Raw genomic sequence first — 18564 nt, 5'->3', positions numbered from 1 at the left:
TTCCTCACGACTTTCCTCGATCTGTGCTGAAGCTCCAGGTCTGATCCGGAGGTTTTTCTCATGTCTGAGTGTGCACTCATGTTGACGTTTGTAAAGCTTAGCTGTTTATTTCGGAGCGTGAACTGCAGTCCTGAGGGGAAAGCTCCTCGTCTTTCATTCATCAGCATCAAACTGCATCGTCTGCCCTTCCTCTTCTTCGCACTGACTTTTATTTTAAGCTGGTGTTTTGGATGCTGTGTGCAACAAAAGCAAAGCGGTGACTTTGAACTCCATGCTGTAAGGCATCGAGGTAACTGGTATTACATAGATTTTTAAAAATTACACTGGAAAAGTTGTTTCTTGCTGATTTTATTTTTGAATTCACTTGTAGCTCCGCTTTTCATTTGCACACTCCTTTTTGTCTGTGCTCCATCCACGGACACTCAGCTGTGATAAAGGACTACGTCACATGTTGATCCCAGCGAGCTCATCAGTTTGTGGTTTAATTACAAGGAGACCCTCCCGAGGAGGCTGTGTGACTCAACCTCCTATAAATCTGACAGACGTGCGATTTCAACATGACACTGAATATTTCCATGCATCGTCTCGGTTATGTGGTTTTCTCTTCAATAGATCAATGTGACAGAAACACTTAGGAATGCAGGAAAGCTTTATTGACAACAGAGCAGTGGCAGCTTTGACAAAAACACACTCACTCACTGACCTGCAGTGGGACTCGTGGTGTGGGGTTTGGTTTCTAGTCTTGTGCAAACAGGCTGGTGCTGTACACCACCAGCTTTCACCGGCAGAAGTGACTGAATATACAGATCAGAGTGGGCGGAGACAAAGAACCGGTTCATTCTCCTCTCTTTGAAAGACAGAGCAGTGGAAGTTCAGCAAAAATCTTCACACGAGAAACTCGACGGTGACACATCCCTGCACCGTGCTCACTGGTCAGGATGCTGTAAATGTGTAGAGTCGTCTAAAAGCAGAAGATGCTGCTGCTGGTCGGTGCTATGAAGCCTGATTTGGGGCTCCTGCAGCTAAAAGAATAAGCCTCGTATTACGCTGTGCTGACCACTGTGTGCTACTGACAGCAGGACCTGTTTGATAGAACAGGCTGCAGGAAGCAAACATCCACTGTAAGTGTAAGCTACAGCTTATTATTACTGAATCACTGCTGGTGTTTGTGAAAACAAAGTGCTGACCCTTGGACCTGACTGAAGCTCCAAACTACAACCAACATTATTCATTTCATGAACTGATGCTGAGGTTGGCTTTACTCCAGCCTGTGACCGCCCATCATTCCTGTGGAGCTAAAACTACAAGACATGCAAAGCAGGTTTACATAAAACCCAAAGAGTCCGCACGGACACTCCCCACGTCACCACAGCTGGTAACGTTGTAGGAGTGCCAGGAGCAAAGCAGCGCTCGGCCACAGGAGGTCACATGTCTACTCGTATCAAACATTCATGTTGATCCAAGTTCATGTCTGTCACTAATATTTCATATGACCTCAGATCCTAATAGAATGAACATCCTGTTCTTGCATCGTGAGCGTACAAGTACATGATAGTACAGTGAGGTCCTTCCTGTGCGCACGTCTACATGTTGGACTCACAGCAAACACCAATCTTTCAATGACCCTGTTTAAAACTAAACTGCAAAGCAGCAGAACGATGTTAGTGTCGCTTTTTACCACCATCTGCTCCTCTGCAGCAGTCCGTCTAATCACACAGAAACAGAAAACAGTAGGGGTGCAACGATACTCGTATGGATATTGAACCGTTCGATACAGTGCTTTCGGTTCGGTACGCATATGTATCGAACAATACAACATTTTTAATTTATTTGATCAACTTTCCTTCTGACGGTGCTGTCTGTGTTGAGCGCTCAGTGGATCTGCGCTCGACAGTGCAGCCTAGGCGGAGTAGTCGAACGCAGATCCACTGAGCGCAGGGCAAGCTAGCGAGACAGAAGCTAAGCTCGTTGCAACATCAATCAATCAATCTTTATTTATAAAGCACTTTTCATACAGAAAAAATGTAGCACAAAGTGCTTTACATGGCAAATTGAACCTCCCCCACCCTCATTCAGATCTGACGTTTGGAATTATTTTGGTTTTCATGTGACGTATGACCCTGTAGGTAAGCGCGTCATGGACTAAAGTAAAACAGTATGTTGGATGTGCCACGCAATGCTCAATTACATGGGTGGGAACTAGTGTGTTAGCGCAGTTAGCTCGTTAACGTGTTGACGCCATCCAGCCCCACGCACGGGGTGATCCGCGGTAGCTCGTTAACGGAGATTTGCCGTGTTGTGGCGTTAACGTCATTTCAGATTAACGCTGACAGCACTAGTGGGAACACAACGAATATGACTGCACATTTACTCCGACAGCATCCTAGTGCAAAGACAAGTGGAAGCAGACAAAAACAACAAGCACGCATGCTACAAACTTTACCCGAGTCATTTAGACAGCAGTTAGCACATGATTCTCCTTATGGGGACCTGATATGTTTAATATGCTGCTGAGAATATAGCCCAGAAGAAGCGGATAGTAGAGCTTTTATTTTGAAAGAGACATTTCTCTGTAATAAACTCTTTTCCAAAGATGAGGGATTCCTCCATCAGATAGATTTATTTTTTATCCCTTTGTTGTTTCAGCAACATTAAATTTAAAAACTGTACTTTTGAGTTAAAATATATATTTATAATTTTAATAAATTACAAATTAAAAAGGCGTGAACATTTTTTTGTATTGAAAAAATATCGAACCGTGAATTTTGTGTATCGTTGCACCCCTAGAAAACAGGCGTCACAATAATAGACCTCATGCTTCTTCAGACCGCAGCTGAAACAGCCAACCAGCAATCTTCTACCTCCTTCAAACTGTTTTAATACTTTTTAAAAAGCTTTTAAACTCCAGTCAGGGATTTACCAAAGTAACAGGAACAGAGAGGTTTCCACATACATCTGTCATGTAAGAGCTGTTGACCTAAACTCGCCGAGCTCAGGGAGAAGAGAGGCTGCGTTTTACAGTCATGATTTTCCCCTCGGCTTTACCGTCGCCCTTTAAAAACAACTTTGGCTTTGTTGGCTTGAACGACGCACAACCTGCACACGCATGAAGCATTTGTACACCAGCTGTCCATCATTGTTAGAGTGACTTTAGCAACAGTCACAGTCACTCACAGATAATCGCCCCGCGGTTACCCGGAGCTCAACCAGGGTCACTGAGGGTCTCAGAGAGGCTTTCTAAGATCATCATGTGTCATCCAATCACGTTCATGTTCGGTGTAGATGCAAAAGTGAACGCCTCATTGTCGTCCTGAGCGCTGTTCTTGAACTTCACCTTTTCAGCTTCCGCTCGACCATAAAAAACATGCTACAAATATATGTTGAATTGAGAGAAGGTCGACTCTTAAAAGCGTGTTAGAAGTGGAGAAACTCTGCTCTGCAGGCCTGGATGGTCTTCAAACAGCTTCTTTGGCTTCAGTTTTTAAGGCTTCACTGTGTGTTTAATGAATATCAGAGAGAGTTCAGAGCGACTCTGCAGGATAAATGTTCACACTGGAATTCAGTTTCTGTGGCGCGGTTTGAGCTCTGGACACCACTCAGTGTCAGGATACAGAAGGCAGTGGACCGTCTTAAACCTGTGAACACAAAGAGTTCATTACAGGAAACCATCAACAATAATTAGAACAACTGTGATCGCAGCTCATACAGATGGTAAACGTAACCATGCTTCCTGATGTTCAGACACAGCGAGTGTCAGTGTTTACCTTGTGGGGTCCTCAGCCAGTGAAAACCCTCCAACCACACCGACTACATTTCTTCTGTTCTCAAACCCTCCGTAACTCAGAGTCACCTACAGCAAAACAATCATACAGTGTACAATAAATCAACATTTAATGGAGACTGACGTCACAGCTGCTGCCACTGAAAACCCCCCTTATGTGAAAATGACGGATTTTAGTGAATCTAAACAAATGTATACATTAAATACAAAAACATGTAGTTAGGGCTGGACCAGCTGACCCTGAATCCTCCCTTAGTTATGCTGCAATAGACGTAGACTGCTGGGGGATTCCCATGATGCACTGGGTGTTTCTTCTTCACTCATGTGTTAACAGACCTCTCTGCATTGAATCATATCTGTTATTAACCTCTGTCTCTCTTCCACAGCATGTCTGTATCCTGTCTTCCTTCTCTCACCCCAACCAATCACAGCAGATGGCCCCGCCCCCCCTGAGCCTTGGTTGGGTTTTCTCTGTATGTATTATTGTAGGGTCTACCGTACAATATAAAGCACCTTGAGGCGACTGTTGTGATTTGGCGCTGTGTAAATAAAACTGAACTGAATTCTTTGTAAGGTTGTATTTCCTAAATGTTTCCTAAATGCATCAAGATATTAAACTATATTGGGATGAATCTGAGCTTCCGTTATCAAACTGAGTGGGTTGGTATCATCTCCCGCTCACCTTTAGTTCACACTGGTTTTGTGGGTCATTTTATAAAATCTGTTAACTGAACTACATTTAGAAGTTTTTCAGGTTTTGTTTCAGAGCTCTGTAAAACGCCGTCCCCGGCCACCTCTGGCTCACCTGCTCCAGCACAGTGTCAATGGGCAGCTTCTGCAGGTTCTCCAGGTGAGAGTGGAAAAGGTGCGTGTGTGTCAAAGCGACCTCCAACAGCGCCTCGATGATGTAGCCGATGGTACAGTCATCTGGAAGTCGGATCTTCTCTGCTGTGCTGATGAAATTCCCCAAACTGAAAACACAAGACAACAGTGTCCAAGCTGAGCTTTCTCAGGATCAACCATGCAGAAAATCAAGAGGACGTGTCACCCTCACAAGGGCTGCGCAGAGATTTGATGCGAGTTGAAAAGAGCATGCATATGTGTATAAATGTATATATTTTGCACCAGAATGTACAAAATATAAGAGCGTAGAAATCCTTTCAAAGCAGAGGCAGCATCCTACCTGGCCCACGGACTCATTTTCAGGGCCAGACCTCGACTGATACAGAAACCTGCTCCACCTGTAGCAAACCAGAACTTGACAGACACCTGAACCAGAAAGGAAAGAGCACATTAGCTAGCTCTTATTACATGTCGCCAACTTTCATGTCACAGGGGACTGTGGACAGCGTCGCCAAATTTCCCTTATTTGTGTGCGAGTGGAGCCATAAAAGCGGAAAGCTGACCCACCGAACCGTCACTCTTGACCCTCTCTGCAGCCTCTATAGGGTGATCCAGACTGGGCCGGCCCAGGTAGACGTCCTGGCTGTGGTGGTAAGACGAGAGCAGCTGCAGCAGGCTGGGCAGGATCACGTAGTTGTCATCATCCACGTGGCAGAACCACCTACGACGCAAACACACAGGGTCAGACGTGCAGGCTGAGTCAGAGCTAACTGCTCCATCCTTGCAATCACTCACTTCCTCTGAGACTCGATGAATTTATCGTACTCTACAGACATCTTGCAGCACAGAGCCTGTCGGGTGTGAGCTGCTGAGCAGTTAGTGTTGATGATGTTAGCTCCTGGTGAAGAGACAACAGAAAAGACTTTAACCTAAGATTTCTTAGAGCATCCCACTGCATCTCCATATGTAGACTGGATATAATGGCAGTAACTCTGCTTTGTTTCAGATCTGCATCGATCCATGTGGCTACAGCACATTATCTTTGTGATGAGACAGCATAAGGGTTTGAATAGACTCCTGCAGAGCTGTGTGCAAAATTCTAAGAGTTTTATAAACAGACAGTGAGTGAAGAAGAAGAAACACCCAGTGCATCATGGGAATCCCCAGCAGCATAACTAAGGGAGGATTCAGGGTGACCTGGTCCAGCCCTAACTATATGCTTTAGCAAAAAGGAAAGTTTGAAGCCTAATCTTGAAAGTAGAGATAGTGTCTGTCTCCTGAATCCAAACTGGAAGCTGGTTCCACAGAAGAGGGGCCTGAAAACTGAAGGCTCTGCCTCCCATTCTACTTTTAAATACTCTAGGAACAACAAGTAGGCCTGCAGAGCGAGAGCGAAGTGCTCTAATAGGCTGATATGGTACTACAAGATCATTAAGATAAGATGGGGCCTGATTATTTAAGACCTTGTATGTGAGGAGCAGGATTTTGAATTCTGGATTTAACAGGAAGCCTAAACAGGAGAAATCTGCTCTCTCTTTCTAGTCCCTGTCAGGACTCTTGCTGCAGCATTTTCAAGGTTCAAGGTTCTTTATTATTTGTCACATGCATAGTTATACAAGTATAACACACAGTGAAATGTAGCCTGACACGCTCCTCGACATACATATACACACACACACACACACACACATATAGTATATACACTGGGTGAATGTGCAGTAGTAGCAGCAAGCAAGTGAATTCTGTACATTAATATGAATAGACATCTGACTATTTTACAGGATAGACAATATAGACATATTTAAAATTAAAGGAATTGAAATGTACATTGTGCCTTGGTTTAGTGTCTGGAAGAGTCCTGTCTCAGTCAATTATAGATGATGTGAGAGGGCGGGTGTGTGTGTTTAGGGCCCGGATGGCTTGGGGATAGAAGCTCCTCTTGAGTCTCTCTGTCCTTGCCCGGAAGATGCGGAACCTTCTACCAGATTGCAGAAGTTGGAACAGTTTGTTGCCAGGATGGGACGGGTCCTTCAGTATCTGCGCTGCTCTAGTCCGGCATCTCCTGGTGTAGGTGTCCTGAAGCGGGGGGAGAGCAATCCTGCAGCAGCGTTCTGCTGTACAGATCACTCTCTGGAGAGCTTTTTGGTCCTTCACACAGCTGTTCCCAAACCACGATGTCATGTTCTGTGTGAGGATGCTCTCCACAGCGCCTGTATAGAAAATCCTGAGGATCTTTGGAGAGACCCTGAACTTCCTCAGTTGTCGTAGGTGATACAGGCGCTGCCTAGCCTTTTTGGTCTGGACCTGAATGTGGGCAGCCCATGTCAGGTCTGAGGAGATGTGGACACCAAGATACTTGAAGGACTGCACCCTCTCCACTGGAGCTCCATTGATGATAATGGGCTTGTAGTCTCTGTGCTGACCCCTTCTGAAGTCCATCACCAGCTCCTTGGTCTTGCTGACGTTCAGCTGGAGGTGGTTGTCCTGGCACCACGATGCCAGATTCTTCACTTCGTCCATGTAGGCCACCTCATCGTTGTTGGAGATGGCACCCAACACCACTGTGTCGTCAGCAAACTTCACAATGGTGTTGGAGCCATGGGTGGCCACACAGTCTGAAGTGTAGAGGGAGTAGAGCAGTGGCGAGAGGACACATCCCTGAGGTGCTCCTGTGTTGATGGTGATGCTGTTGGAGAAGCACCTGCCCACCCTCACCACCTGAGTTCTGCCAGTGAGGAAGTCCAACACCCATGCACACAGATGGCTGTTAAGTCCCAGATCCCTCAGCTTTGCGAACAGTCTGCAGGGCACTATTGTGTTAAACGCTGAACTGTAATCAACAAACAGCATTCGCACATAGTTACCCTGTTTCTTGTCCACGTGGCTGAGAGTGGTGTGTAGGACGTGGGCGATGGCATCCTCTGTGGATCTGTTGGATCTGTAGGCGAACTGCAGCGGATCTGTGGTGTCTGGGATGGAGGAGGAGATGATGTTCTTCAGCAGCCTCTCAAACACCTTCATTACTACCGAGGTCAGTGCAACTGGCCGGTAATCGTTCAGGGATGAGGGTTTGCTGTTCTTGGGCACAGGGATGATGGTGGATCTTTTGAAGCATGTGCGGACCACAGACTTCGCCAGGGACTCGTTGAAGATGTAAGTGAACACACCTGCTAGCTGGTCAGCACAGCAGCGCAGCAGACAGCCGGTGATGCCGTCTGGCCCCGCCGCTTTCCTTGTGTTCACTCTCCTCAGTGCCGCTCGGACGTCATGCTCCGCGATGCTGGTCACCGGTCTCTCGCTGATGACGTCACTGTCCTCGGTAGTCAGGCGGTAGATAGCATTAGCCGCCTGGCTAACCTCGAAACGGGCGTAGAACCGATTCAGCTCGTTGGTGAATGCAGAGTCAGCGTTGATCGGCGCAGTGTCCCTGGCTTTGTAGTCCGTAATGGTGCGTAGTCCGTGCCACATACTCCGTGTGTCGCCCTGGTGGAAGCGGGACTCCACACGTTCCCGGTACCTGCGTTTGGCATCTCTCACCGCGCGCCGCACGCCGTATGAGGCCGCTTTGTAGGCGCTCATATCGCCAGTGGTGAGACCCGCGTTGTAGGAGGCGGTCCTGGCGTTTACTGCAGTGCGGATCGATCTGTCCATCCACGGTTTCTGGTTTGGGAATGTGGTGACTCTCGCAGTGGGGATAATCTCCTCCGCTAGCATATTGACGAAGCATACTGCTACTTCCGTAAACTCGTTGTCGACTGCGCATGCTCTGAACATGTCCCAGTCGACGTCGTTGAGTGCGTCCTGTAGCGTAGCTTCTGATTGGGCAGTCCACCGTTTTACCTCCCTCGTGGTCACGTCTTCCCTCCGTATGCTTTGTTTATACTGGGGAATGAGGAAGATGGCGTTGTGGTCAGACTTCCCAAAAGCCGGGTGTGAGACAGCTTTGTAGCCCTGCTTGTATGGCGTGTAGCAGTGGTCCAAAATCCGATCCCCTCTCGTTGGACACGAGACATGCTGGTAAAAGTTTGGCATGACTTGTCTGAGGTTCGCTTTGTTAAAGTCTCCTGCTACAATGAGGGCTGCGCCCGGGTCCTTGTTTTGAAGCGAGCTCAGCACATCATGTAATTCGGACAAAGCCATACCTGTGTCCGCTTGGGGTGGGATGTAGACCGCCGTGGCGATGACTGAGGTGAACTCACAGGGCAGATAGAAAGGGCGGCACTTAATGCTCAGGAACTCCAGATGTGGCGAGCAGCCGCTGGAGAGAGTAGAAATGCTCCTGGCATCACAGCACTTTCTGTTTATCATGAAACACACTCCTCCACCTTTGGTTTTGTTCGACTCTCTCTCATTTTGGATTAGCTGAAGGCTTTTCAGGGAGTTTTTAGGACTTCCTGATAATAATGAATTACAGTCGTCCAGCCTGGAAGTAATAAATGCATGAACTAGTTTTTCAGTGTCACTCTGAGACAGGATATTTCTAACTTTAGAGATGTTGCACAAATGGAAGAAAGCAGTCTTACATATTTTTTTAATATGTGCGTTGAAGGACATGTCCTGGTCAAAATGACTCCAAGGTTCCTCACAGCGTTACTGGAGGCCAAGGTAATGCCATCCAGAGTAAGAATCTGCTTAGATACCATATTTCTAAGCTTTTCAGGGCCGAGTACAATAACCTCAGTTTGATCTGAATTAAGAAGCAGAAAGTTAGCGGCCATCCAGGTCTTTATGTCTTTAAGACATTCCTGCAGTTTAACTCATTGGTGCGTGTTATCTGGCTTCATGGACAGATAGAGCTGGGTGTCATCTGCATAGCAGTGAAAATGTATGCTATGTCTTCTAATGATGCTGCCTAAGGGAAGCATGTATAATGTAAACAGAATTGGTCCTAGCACTGAACCCTGTGGAACTCCATAATTAACCTCAGTGTGTGAAGAGGACTCTCCATTTACATGCACAAACTGGAGTCTATTAGATAGATATGATACAAACCACTAATTATTCAAATCAAATACCTACAACAGTGTACTCTAAGGGCTGTAATAAAATATTATGCTCAGTTTCTGTGCTGTGATGAGCTCTGGAACCTGACTGAAACTCTTCAAATAAGCCATTCCTCTGCAGATGATCTGTTAGCTGTGTTAATGTAGCAGATAAGCACAAACATAACTGTGTTGTAACAGGAAGTGATTGATCTATAACTGTCTTTATGTGATGCAATTTGTCTGACAGCACCATCATCGTGCATCTCAGTTCTAAATATTTCAAAGCTAACTGTCCACAGTGCTGACACGCTGGCAGGAGCTGGGCTTCTTTGCTTTGGGACACCCAGAAGTCAGGTTTCACTCACAGCACTGTGGACTCAGTCATCATTTTTCAGCCTACTTCAGTCTTTTTAAAGGTCTAATTTTTAACGTTGTAACAACAGCTTTTGTTTGTCCAAATGGTATCAAAAAATACTGCTGAACATCAACAGTTTCAAATATTGCATTCTCATTATCAGGATGAGTGTACACACGCTGTGAGAAAGGTCAGTACTGCACAAACAGCAGTGCACAGTCTCCACTGTGTCAGTACAACATGTGATCACACTGCTGCAGCAGTCTGAGGGACATTTTGGTTGTCATCCTTTTTCCCTGTAAAACTGGTTCCTCTTACCAGTCCTCATTTGCAGCTCCTTGTCATCACCATCAGTGAAAATGAAAGTCTGAAACAAACAAGGAAACGCTGTCAGAGTTGTGCAAGTGCACAATTACACAAGCTAATGCTCTGCAGTGAGGATGCAGTGAAGAACAGCTTCGCTCCTATGTTTGCTCTCCTTGATCAAGACGAGCATTTGCAAGAGGAAGAGCAGAGATGGAGAGCAAGTAAGAAAGACCGCTTCATTTACTTTAGAAACACACGGTCACCAGCTGCACCGACTCTTTATTTCAAATTATTTGTGCTACATTCATCAGCTGACTCCTCACTCTACACTGGGACTGATTATTTGTGCATAAGGTGACATCAGGCTGGACTTTACATCGTTCCTTTAATGTAAAATAAATGTAGCACATCCACCCCTCCCCTTTACAGCTGCAGGTCCAACCCAACCACCTCTTCCAGCACTTCAGGAGACACACTGAGATGGTCCCAGCACACGCTGGAGAGACGATATCTCCAGCGTGTGCTGGGTCTGTGCCATGGTCTCACTGGGAGGAGGACTTGGCCCCAGTCACCTCATCTAAGGGTCATTTCAGGCATCCTACATTCCCAAACCATGTACAGCTCCGGCCTCAATCATTTCTCTCCTTTCTTAACCTCCTTTATACTGTATGATTACACAGGTCTGCAACCAAAACACTGCACAGGATTTCCTGACTGTTTCTTATAGATTGTTACTCACTGAAACCAGGAAAATATTTTAAAAATTACATACATTACACCTCTTTGCTTAGGCTGCTGCCCCCGCGACCTGGCCTCGGATAAAGCGGATGAAGATGGATGGATCTGGTCAGATTCTCTTGCAAAACTCATGTTTTTAGTTTCATTAAGCAAAATTTCCTTTTTTACTCTGGAATCCTATACTTGAGTCAAAAACATATCCAATAAGGATTTCTTACATTAACTTAATATTTCTAAGATATTTCTAAGACTCTTGAGAAATAAAAGTAGAAAACGTGAGGCACTGAGGGGCTTCAGCAGGCGGGCGGGTGCGGTGGGTTTGGTGGTGTGAGAAGCTCAGAATACTGATTTATTTTCACCGCTGTTGGGCTTTTTTTAATGTAAATAACTGCACGTGATGGAGGGAAGTGGAGTTTTTGGATTCAGCACCCTGAAAAACATAAATTGACCAAAAACATCCAAGCAGCTGAAAAATGTGTTGTTTTTTTGCAGATCTGTGTGATTTCTCTGATGATTAGTTAAATGGAAGGACTGCATGTGACAGGAGCTTCAGTGAGGAGCAGCCTTCAGTTTCACAGGCACATTTACAGTTTTTTCTGATTGCTTAAGCACATTTTTTGTAACTATTGGCTAATTTTGTAAAACTCTTCACACAAATAAGAAAACCTGTCACCCAATAATCAAAACATTGTAGTTCTCTTGCAAAAGCAAACACAGCTAGATTAACCCTTCACACCTTCGTAAAAATGGTGTTTCCGTATCAAACAGTACACACAAGCCATCATCTACTAAGCACACAATGCGCCAACTGCACACTGATGGTATGAATACAAAACACATCTGGCTTTTGCTTTCTCTGTGCACAAGGTAGACTATGTCAGTTTGAGCTCATACTTCTGTCATAGATCCATAAGCATAGAGGGATCCAAACTTCAAGTACTGCTGTTTATTCAAACACATCAAAACAAACACAAGTGTTTATTTCCAAGTATAGGATTATTTGCAATCGCCATAATGACTATATGGGTTACTTGGTCTGCAGTGAACATGCTTCCTCTGCCCCAGCATCTGGTCATCTAGCAACTCTGTAAAGTAACAATTTCAGTATTTTTACATCAATGGTATTGGTGTGTTTCTCATTGGCATATGGCAGTGCTACAAATCTTTGTGCGAAGTGACTGTACTCACCGATTCTCATTTCAAGATGTCCTTATGGTGCTTGCTACAGTGTAGCGGCTCGAGTTAGGCTGGACCCGTTGGCCAGCTACCCTCAGGGTCATTCCACGGTTGATGACATGGTCCACTATTGTAGCTCTGATGTCATCAGCAATTCTATTTCTTACTCTTCCTACCCTTCCTCTCCCCCCTCCTCGTCTTCCTCTCCCCCCTCCTCATCTCCCTCTCCTCCTTATCCTTGTCGTCCTCTTCATCCTACTTCTTCCTCTCCTCCCTCCTCGTCTTCCTCTTGCTCCTCCTTGTCCTTGTCGTCCTCTTCATCCTACTTCTTCACCTCCACGTCCTCTTCCTCGGCCTCCTCTACTTCTCACTCTTCCTGCTCCCTCCATTGTACTCCGCACACACAGCTTACCTGTATTATAGTGCTTAGGCTGATTGCAAAGTGAACTAATTATCTAAAGAAGTTTTCACATGTGAAAGTGTGCCAGACAGTTGGCAAATTAGTGTTAATGATAGCCATACATGTGTATACTTTTGCTAGGAGTGTGTTGGAAATTTGGTAATTGAGTGTTGTGCAGTGAATTGTGCCTACAGTTTTGCAAAGTGTGTGTTACAAAATTGCAAACTGAGTGCAAAGCAGTTTTTGTGCTTTTAGTTTTGCAAACTCAGTGAGTGGTTTTGCTATAAGTCTGAATAGTTTTAGAGATTGTGCTACAGGAATCACAGTTAGGGTTTAAGCAATCAGAAAAAACTGTAAACACGCAGGACACTTTACTGATCTGAGAGCAGTGAAACGATGCAGCGACAGGCCTGTAACACTCTCCAGCATCTGGAAGTAAGCAGTTAACCCACACAGACGAGAACTTAAAACTGGTTTGAGGCAAACTGCTGATACTGGGTCGACAACCTGAACTGGAACAGTTGTGTGTGACTGTGACGTGTGTGGCTGCAGTGCAGCAGGCTGTTTGTGCAATAAAGCTCCTTCTCTGCAAACTGAGGCTCTTTGTCCGGCGCTGGGACTCGATAACTGCTTTTAATAGTGCGTCAGACCTGCACTTGCTGTGCTGGTGACTTTAAACTCCAGTTACTTTAATGAAAAGCTCCATTCACACGTTAGGTTTTGAGCACGTTGGCGAACATCAACTACATTACATCGTGATGTTTCTTGACCTCAGCTGCTGCAGGAACAGACATGCATGAAATATTAACGGCAGTTTCCACTTTGGGGGCCACACACAGCACACAGCACACACACACACACGCACACACACACACACACACACACACACACACGCGCACACACACACTCACACAGCACGCACACACGCGCACACACACACACACACACACACACACACTCACACACACACACACACACACTCACACAGCACGCACACACGCGCACACACAGCACACACACACGCTCACGCACACACACACACACACTCACACACACTCACACAGCACGCACAGCACACACACACGCTCACGCACACACACTCACACGCGCACACACGCACAGCACACACACACGCTCACGCACACACACACACACAGTACACACACACACACACACACACACACACACAGCCACACACAGCACGCACACACACACACACACACACACACACACACACCTGGATGTAAGCATTAGTTGTTGTGCACAGCAGACCGTCGTGCACACCGAGTGAGCAGCAGAATGATTCGATAACTGAACGATGAAGATTTTTAAACGTGCTGCGGTTGTGCTAAATGTCACCGGGGACAAACTTTACCACATTAGCTGTGCAATCTCAAAATCCACCCTAAAGAGCCACACAGTGTACACACCAGTAAATCCTTCACGACTAACATCTGTGTGTATACACAATCCAGATCACATGCGCTCACTACATGCTGTGGGAATGCGTTTCTGTCACAGCCACTTATCTCCTTACAGCAGCGCTCTCAGTCTCAGCTCGCTTTAACGCAGTTCTAACTGACACAGCACAACTGTGGCACGCTCACACAGCCTTACACTGGTGCTCTGCAGTGAAAGCTGCATCTTCACTTTTTGTGTGGAAGCTGCAGAAAGTTGTGTCCATGCAAAGCACAACCTTTCAGCACTGCAACTAAAAGTTTAGATCATCAGGAGACAAAAACACACACTTCCTTCTGCAGCCAAGAATTACTTCAGTAATGTGTAATCAGACATGTTTCAATTATCAATGAGTTGTTTGAATGTGCGGCACAGTGTTAGTTTTACTTCTCTCATATTATGGAACAAAAGTCAACAAAAATGTAAACTGTATAAATGTGTTTGAGGTGTACAGAGTGCAGATTTACAAAGTAAATATTGATTTTAAACATTTTCAGGGAGCTCAGATTCTTTTATTTCATTTGTATATATTTGAATGTCACATTTCTCATGTGCCAGCTGTTGTTAAATGATCATTTACTCTATTTCTCCAGTTTATATCAGGATTGTTTCTGTCTGGCATCTGTTTGGGACAACAAAGGACGAGCACTTCACTGTGGACATCACAATAAAACTCAGTCATAAAGCCCACATGTGTCTTTCACTGTGTACATCATCATCATCATCATCATCAGTAAGCTGAGCAGGCACACACGAGTCGGTACAGGAGCACGGGTCAGAGCAGCTCTGAAATAGCACCAGATCCTGGTTGATACCAAGACTGTAAGACCAGGCGGACCGACCGGACCTCTGCCTGCATCGACAATAGGAAAGCCTAACAGATGGACAGTGTGCACGGCCACGTGAAAACAGGAGTGGCACTCACCTGTTCTTTAGCTTGAGACACCCAGGTCTGAATGAGCAGCTCCAGTCTGGACTTGTGATACTTCCTGGTTGTCTTTACTGCAACAAAAATGTCCTTCAGCTCCAACTTGTCACGTGACTTATACTCTCGAGGTCCACCAACGCCTCTCTCAGGGATTCTTCTGACACCCTTTCCTGTTTTAGGACTGCTGTTAATGCTAATTTCAGTTTTGATGGGTTTCCCCAGCCCCTCTGAGCTCCTGTTAAGACCTGCCGTTATTTCTTTGTCCCCAACATGTAAAAAACCTGCTGGAACCCTGACTTGGTGTGACGTCCCCACCTGGGCAGGTCTGACCTGGGGTCGGGGCTTAGGCAGCTCCACCTGGCGTGCAGGGGGCCGGAGAGCTGGAATGAGCAGGAGCAGGAGGCCGCAGAACGCGAGAGAAAACAGGAAGCAGAACTTGCTGACCCCGACTGAAGCTATGTGCATCCTGACTGGCTGATGGAGCAGATTCATCAGCCTCCAGGGCTGCAGTCACTCCCAGCAGCACCCTGTCCCATCATCAGATCACAGCGACGAGTCCTGCATAGAAACAGGAAGATTCAACAGCGTGTGGAGAGGCACATTCATCCCAAACCCTCAGTTTAACAGCAGCACAACGTCACCTGCAACAACACGGGTCCAGCTGACGCTCTGCTAAAAGCCTAAGCTATTTCAAATGTATAAGCTACAAACATGATCAGACTGTGGGGATGAAGACGGCGAACCTCTGCCAACCACACGTGATTTATTACAGAAGTTGCAACACTGTAAAGAAAAAGCAGAACCCAATGATCAGGACACGTTACATGTTGTGCTGTAATCAGCTGTTTGATGTGTCCATCATTTTTCCTTTTTATAATTCAGTGTTTTCAGTGGATGACAGGATGGATCCTACAGAGCTGTGCTGCTGGAATATGTGCATAATGTTATAGGTGCCCCCGCCTGAGACCCCACCCCCACCGAAGCTGGTGTCAAACTGTGTGCTAATAAAAGTGGCCTGTATTTATATAGCGCTTTACTAGTCCCTATGGACCCCAAAGCGCTTTACATATCCAGTCACACACTGGTGATGGCAGCTACATTGTAGCCACAGCCACCCTGGGGCGCACTGACAGAGGCGAGGCTGCCGGACACTGGCGCCACCGGGCCCTCTGACCACCACCAGTAGGCAACGGGTGAAGTGTCTTGCCCAAGGACACAACGACCGAGACTGTCTGAGCTGGGGCTTCGAACCGGCAACCTTCTGATTACAAGGCGAACTCCCAACTCTTGAGCCACGATCGCCACTTCTCCTCTTTAAGCCAGAGAGTCAGAGCACAGGACCGTTCTCTGCTTCACTTCATCCCGTCGTACGTGAGTGGGGGCAGCTGCGGTTGCTGTTTTCCAAAGTGTTCCTGATGCAGTCTTTTCCACCTGTTTTGAATGCAGGTCCACCTGAGCCCCAGACCAGGACTTTGTCACTGCTGCAGAGACGCTTCCCTCCGTTTGAATGCCTAAAATGCTTGCACAGCCACACGTCTCTGCCATGCCCCTTCATTAAAACAGGACATTACTTTTGCACGTGTCACTTTCTATATTTTATATGATATTTTCTGTGTGAAGGACTTACTAAGTGCTTTGCCTTTTAATCCTCCATTTCACAGCTGGATTGAGCTCGCCTGGTTCTCCAATGAATGCGCACATCTGTTTCCACTACTGGATTCTCCTCCATGCAAAGGGACTCACTTAGTTGCAAAATGGTGAACGGGATTTGCTGCCAGCCCCCATCTGAAGCGGTTCGACTGCAGTCCTACAGAGTGAGGGCAATCCAGCATTTACCAAGAAAATCAGAGTGCATGATCTGAGAGGCTCGCTGCACACAGACTGCTGTACTCAGCAGCAGCTGCTCTTCAGACAATAATATACAGCATGTGTGTGCAGACAGCAAAGCAACAACTGTATCCCAAAACCCTTTCAGTACAGAGGAACACCTTTCAGCGTTGCTCACGTCTTCTCTTTACTTCTCCAGCCTGCTGTGGCAGACGGCACCGAGCCTGCTTCCACCAGAGACCGACCTGATAAAGGGGACGTCTTTTATCCCACTGTCACCAAGTCACAAGGGACCGGGGTTCCCTCTATCTTACTCTATAAAGCACCTTGGGACAACAGAACTGACGACCATCCACAACAACATGAAATTCCCCAGCACAGATGGAGAGGACTTGGCCTTCTAATGTGAAGACTGGCTCCTTTTGATGGTTTTCTTTTATAATAGTGTTAAATGGGACATTCAGAGGGAAGATGGTCAGACAAAACTAATAAATCATTTTTTCATCCATCATCTTCCACTGATCCACCTCAGGGTGATCTAGAGTCACCAAATGATCGAAGCACCTTCATGTTTGGACTGTGCAGCAAAACCAACCCTGGATATAAATCAGTCAGGGACTGGCCTCCCCAAAGCCCACAGCTAAACATTACTGAAGCTGTGCTGAATAAAGCCATTATGTTTGCATATTTCAATGTCAGTGCATTCAGTCATTGTACCCAGTTGTCTTCTTTCTGCTGTTCTCTGTAAGAGTCACCAGCAGCTCGGTGTCCCTCCACTGCACATGTCCAAACCCTCTCTGCCTCCAACCCTGTCCATCACGCCCAGTGAAAACGTGAGCATCTTCAGTCTCTTTGTCCAAACCACACATCACAGCAGAGCTCAGCACCTACATGCAAACCCTGCCTTTCACGCCTGCTGTGATCCTTGTGTCACAAACCAGCCACGGACGTCGTCCGTCTGTAAACGTGCTCAGTAAAGAAGTCGTTCAGTGTTAGCTCGGCGAATAAACCCCTCCAGCTGTGAACCACTGGGAACATCCGAGAAGAGCCGTAAACAGGCAGACTTTCGTGTCTCCTGCGCCACGCGCGTGAACTTCTTGTGCTACAACAAGCGCTCCTTAAATGGGAAGATTTTAAAGTGGAGTCTGGCATGGTGGAGGAGCACAGGCACCGGGGCTTCGCACCAACTTACCGTGAAACATCAGAGCACACGCGTTTACCACAGGAAACACCAGGAAAGCGCCAATGCAACACAAACGATCCCGGGTTTGTTGGACGGTAAACAGCACCTGGACCCGTCTCGTCGTCTTTCCCCGGTGTGCCTCCGCTCCGACGGCTCTCGGCTAGCCTGACGGTAGAAAAAGCCCCCTCCACCGGCAGAGTTACACTCTGTGCCCCGAGTGAGGGTTAGCCAAACACTCCACAAACGACGCACTCACGTCAGACCCGCACCGGGTTAACCACGGTCAAGAAGGCTGTTCCGGTCAAACCTTTCAAAATAATGAATACGACGAGCAGTTTGTCGTCGATGTCGGGATCAGCCCGTGTTTGTCTGCTCTGACTTCATTTCAACAGGAAATAAAACTTATGAGGACTGTGACTGAATCAGCTCTGTAACGCACAGCTTTGATGACGTTGTAACCTTAGTTTTATTTCCTTGTTTTAAAGGTAAATTCCAACCTTTGAATGTAACCAATCACCGTTTGAATGTCACATGGTTTGAAATGATCGTGTTAAATGTGCATCTTTTTATTGTTGTTAAAATGT

The 18564-nt window shown here is 46.5% G+C and overlaps 1 protein-coding gene across 2 annotated transcripts; it reads right to left on the bottom strand.

Moving 5' to 3' along the window:
• Nucleotides 1-631: 631 nt before the first annotated feature.
• rfng (RFNG O-fucosylpeptide 3-beta-N-acetylglucosaminyltransferase) lies at nucleotides 632-18453 on the bottom strand. 2 transcript variants are annotated; one of them, XM_004570361.4, is made up of 10 exons: nucleotides 17990-18453; nucleotides 16598-16777; nucleotides 14968-15528; nucleotides 10283-10331; nucleotides 5420-5522; nucleotides 5192-5345; nucleotides 4965-5050; nucleotides 4587-4752; nucleotides 3765-3850; nucleotides 632-3635 (listed from the first exon to the last, which is right to left on the bottom strand). In XM_004570361.4, exons 3-10 carry the CDS (start codon nucleotides 15460-15462, stop codon nucleotides 3560-3562), a joined length of 1215 nt encoding a protein of 404 aa, XP_004570418.1. In that variant the 5' UTR covers nucleotides 15463-15528; nucleotides 16598-16777; nucleotides 17990-18453; the 3' UTR covers nucleotides 632-3559. The 2 variants fall into 2 exon arrangements, with proteins under 2 accessions (XP_004570418.1, XP_004570417.1); XM_004570360.4 differs by lacking the exon at nucleotides 16598-16777 and having other exon boundaries at nucleotides 17990-18452.
• Between the last annotated feature and the right edge of the window lie 111 nt (nucleotides 18454-18564).

The sequence above is a fragment of the Maylandia zebra genome, linkage group LG8, assembly GCF_041146795.1.
Source record: "Maylandia zebra isolate NMK-2024a linkage group LG8, Mzebra_GT3a, whole genome shotgun sequence".
Taxonomy (NCBI): domain Eukaryota; kingdom Metazoa; phylum Chordata; class Actinopteri; order Cichliformes; family Cichlidae; genus Maylandia; species Maylandia zebra.
This window is presented reverse-complemented; position numbering and strand designations above follow the sequence as displayed.

Bases quoted from the DNA above. Each gene is read 5' to 3' on its own strand.
- rfng (XM_004570361.4), bottom strand. From the start codon at position 15,462: ATGAATCTGCTCCATCAGCCAGTCAGGATGCACATAGCTTCAGTCGGG. The intron at 5,051-5,191 runs GTGGGTCAGCTT...TTTCTGGTTCAG, and splicing joins GGGTCAAGAGTGACGGTTCG to GTGTCTGTCAAGTTCTGGTT. The intron at 4,753-4,964 runs GTAGGATGCTGC...TTGTGTTTTCAG, and splicing joins AAAATGAGTCCGTGGGCCAG to TTTGGGGAATTTCATCAGCA.